Below are 2,321 nucleotides of genomic sequence, written 5' to 3'. Positions count from 1 at the left end.
CAGGGGGCTCCTGGGCTGGGGGTCTGGCTCTGCCGGTGGGGCCCGTGGGGCTGAGCCTTGGGCAGAGAAGGGGCCCGCTGGGGGGAGCGTGTCTGCCCGGGGGGGCTCGACGGGGGAGCTGAGGGCGCCTGTTGGGGGTTCGCCTGCAGTGCTGCCCCTTCCTGCTCCTCCTGGGTGCCTGTCGGGGGGAGCTCGACTCGGGGGACACCACGCCGGGGTTCCTCAGCCCGGACTCGCTCTCCTCCCAGGCTTTGACCCGAAGCTGTTCCTGGTTTTCTTCCTGGGCCTGCTGCTGTTCTTCTGCGGGGACATGCTGAGCAGGTGAGTCTCGTCCTTCGCCCCGACGCCGCGAGGGCCGGGTGGGCAGCGCCTGGCTGGCTCCGCGGGCTCTCAGGGGGCGCTGCCAGCGGGTGTGTTTGTGCTCGGGCATCCGTGAGCTGCCAAACACCTTGTGCGTGTGTGCTCTCTGCAGGAGCCAACTCTTCTACTACTCGGCCGGGATTAGTTTTGGCTTGCTGGCCTCGCTGCTCATCCTCGTCTACATGATGTCCAAGGTCATGCCCAGGGTGTGTGTCAGGCTGCCTGGGGGCTCGCAGCAGGAGCCCTTTCTGCACGGCACACGGCCTCGGGGTGCCGGGTTGTGGGTCTGGCCTGGGTGGAGCAGGGCTCAGCCCCTGGGGGAGGTGGCCGTGGCTGCCTGCCCCAATCTCCCGTCTCCTCCCCTAGAAGAGTCCTGTTTACATTCTGCTGGCGGGGGGCTGGTCCTTCTCCCTGTACCTGCTTCAGCTCATCTTCAAGAACCTGCGGGAGATCTGCAAGTCCTACTGGCAGTACCTGCTGGGTAGGTGTGAGCCGCTCCGACCCGCCGCCGCGTCGTGCTGGTGGCAAACAGTTGAGGCTTCCCGAGCCCTTGTGCTCCTGGGGGCGCTGGGTGGGCTCCGAGCGCCGCTTGGCCGGGCTGAGCCCTCCGGTCCGTGCCTGCCCGATGCCTCCGCTCTCCCTCAGGCTACCTGCTGCTCGTGGGCTTCGTCAGCTTCGGTGTGTGCTACCGGTACGGGCCGCTGGAGAACGAGCGCAGCATCAACCTCCTCTCCTGGGCCCTGCAGCTCCTTGGCCTCCTGCTGATGTACTCGGGCATCCAGATCCATCCCGTCGCCCTGGCCTTGGTGGTTATCGCCGTCTGCACCAAGAACCTGGACTACCCCCTGCAATGGGCCTTCGCTGTCTACAGGTGAGCCCCGGGGGGGTCGTGTCCCTTTCTCCCTGGCGTTGGCGCAGGACAGTGCCCCCTCCGCGGGCGGTAACGGGAGCTGCTCCGCCGGCAGGAGGGTGCAGAGCACCAGGCTGGGGCCGAGCCCGCCCTGCCTGCTGACAGAGGAGGAGTACCGGCTCCAGGGCGAGGTGGAGACACGCAGGGCCCTCGAGGAGCTTCGGAACTACTGCAGGAGCCCAGATTTCTCAGCCTGGACCACGGTGTCCCGCATCCAGTCTCCCAAGAGGTAACGTCCGCCATGGGTGCCTGTCCTGCATCTCCGGGTGCTTCCAAGAGCCTGGGAGTGCTCTGAGCCACCACCTCTGGCGTTGGAGAGAGGGAGGTGGAGGCACCGCAGGTCGTGGGGTGCAGAAGCAGGGTGTGACCCGGGGGAGGGACAGATAACACCCTGTCTGATGCCAAGGGGCTTCACCCCGGCTCCCGGTGTGCCAGGGCCTGGTGGGAGGCCCAGGCCTGCGCGTGCAACGCGCTGCCCTGCGGCTTCTTCCCAGGTTTGCTGACTTTGTGGGTGGCGCCTGTCACGTCACCCCCAACGAGGTCTCTGTCCACGAGCGGGAGTACAGCCTGAGCGACATCTTCGAGGATGAGCTCTCTGAGGAGGAGGAGAAAGAGCATGACTCCCTTGGCGGGGCCCACACCTGTTACCCCCTGAGCCACAACCACCTGGATGCTGACTGAGACCGGCGGCCCCGGCCCCACGGAGGTGAGGGGCTGCCTGTTCCCCACTGCCCTGGTGCCTGCGGAGCAGGAATCCACAGCTGAGCCCGCTGGGAGGATGAGGAGGGCCAATGCCCTCGTCTTCCCCAGGCAGCCCTGCCAGGAAAAAGCACGAAAGCTTCTGGGTGTCAGCAGGGGAGACGCAGGGAGCTCGTCCCGCCTGGGACTGTGGGGCCGGCGAGGTCTGTGCTGCTCCTAAGGGTGGACTGGAGCCACCCTGGCTCAGCCCGGGGCGTCGCTGCCGGCCAGGCAGGGACAAAGGGAAAGGTCTGTCTTGTGCGCAGGTGCCTGCGCAGGGGACGTGCATGAGAGGAACTTTGGACCCGTCCCA

The 2,321-nt window shown here is 66.9% G+C and overlaps 1 protein-coding gene across 1 annotated transcript; it reads left to right on the top strand.

Moving 5' to 3' along the window:
- The first annotated feature begins 214 nt into the window (after positions 1-214).
- On the top strand, positions 215-2,315 carry NEMP1 (nuclear envelope integral membrane protein 1). Its single transcript, XM_026867422.1, has 6 exons — positions 215-321; positions 473-566; positions 727-841; positions 1,006-1,231; positions 1,326-1,499; positions 1,765-2,315. Exons 1-6 carry the CDS (start codon positions 311-313, stop codon positions 1,949-1,951), a joined length of 807 nt encoding a protein of 268 aa, XP_026723223.1. The 5' UTR covers positions 215-310; the 3' UTR covers positions 1,952-2,315.
- Positions 2,316-2,321: the final 6 nt, after the last annotated feature.

Source organism: Athene cunicularia, unplaced genomic scaffold, assembly GCF_003259725.1.
Source record: "Athene cunicularia isolate RWA unplaced genomic scaffold, athCun1 SCF_356, whole genome shotgun sequence".
In the NCBI taxonomy this organism is placed as follows: Eukaryota; Metazoa; Chordata; class Aves; order Strigiformes; family Strigidae; genus Athene; species Athene cunicularia.
The sequence above is the reverse complement of the archived record's forward strand: the minus strand, read 5'-3'. Positions and strand labels throughout refer to the sequence as shown.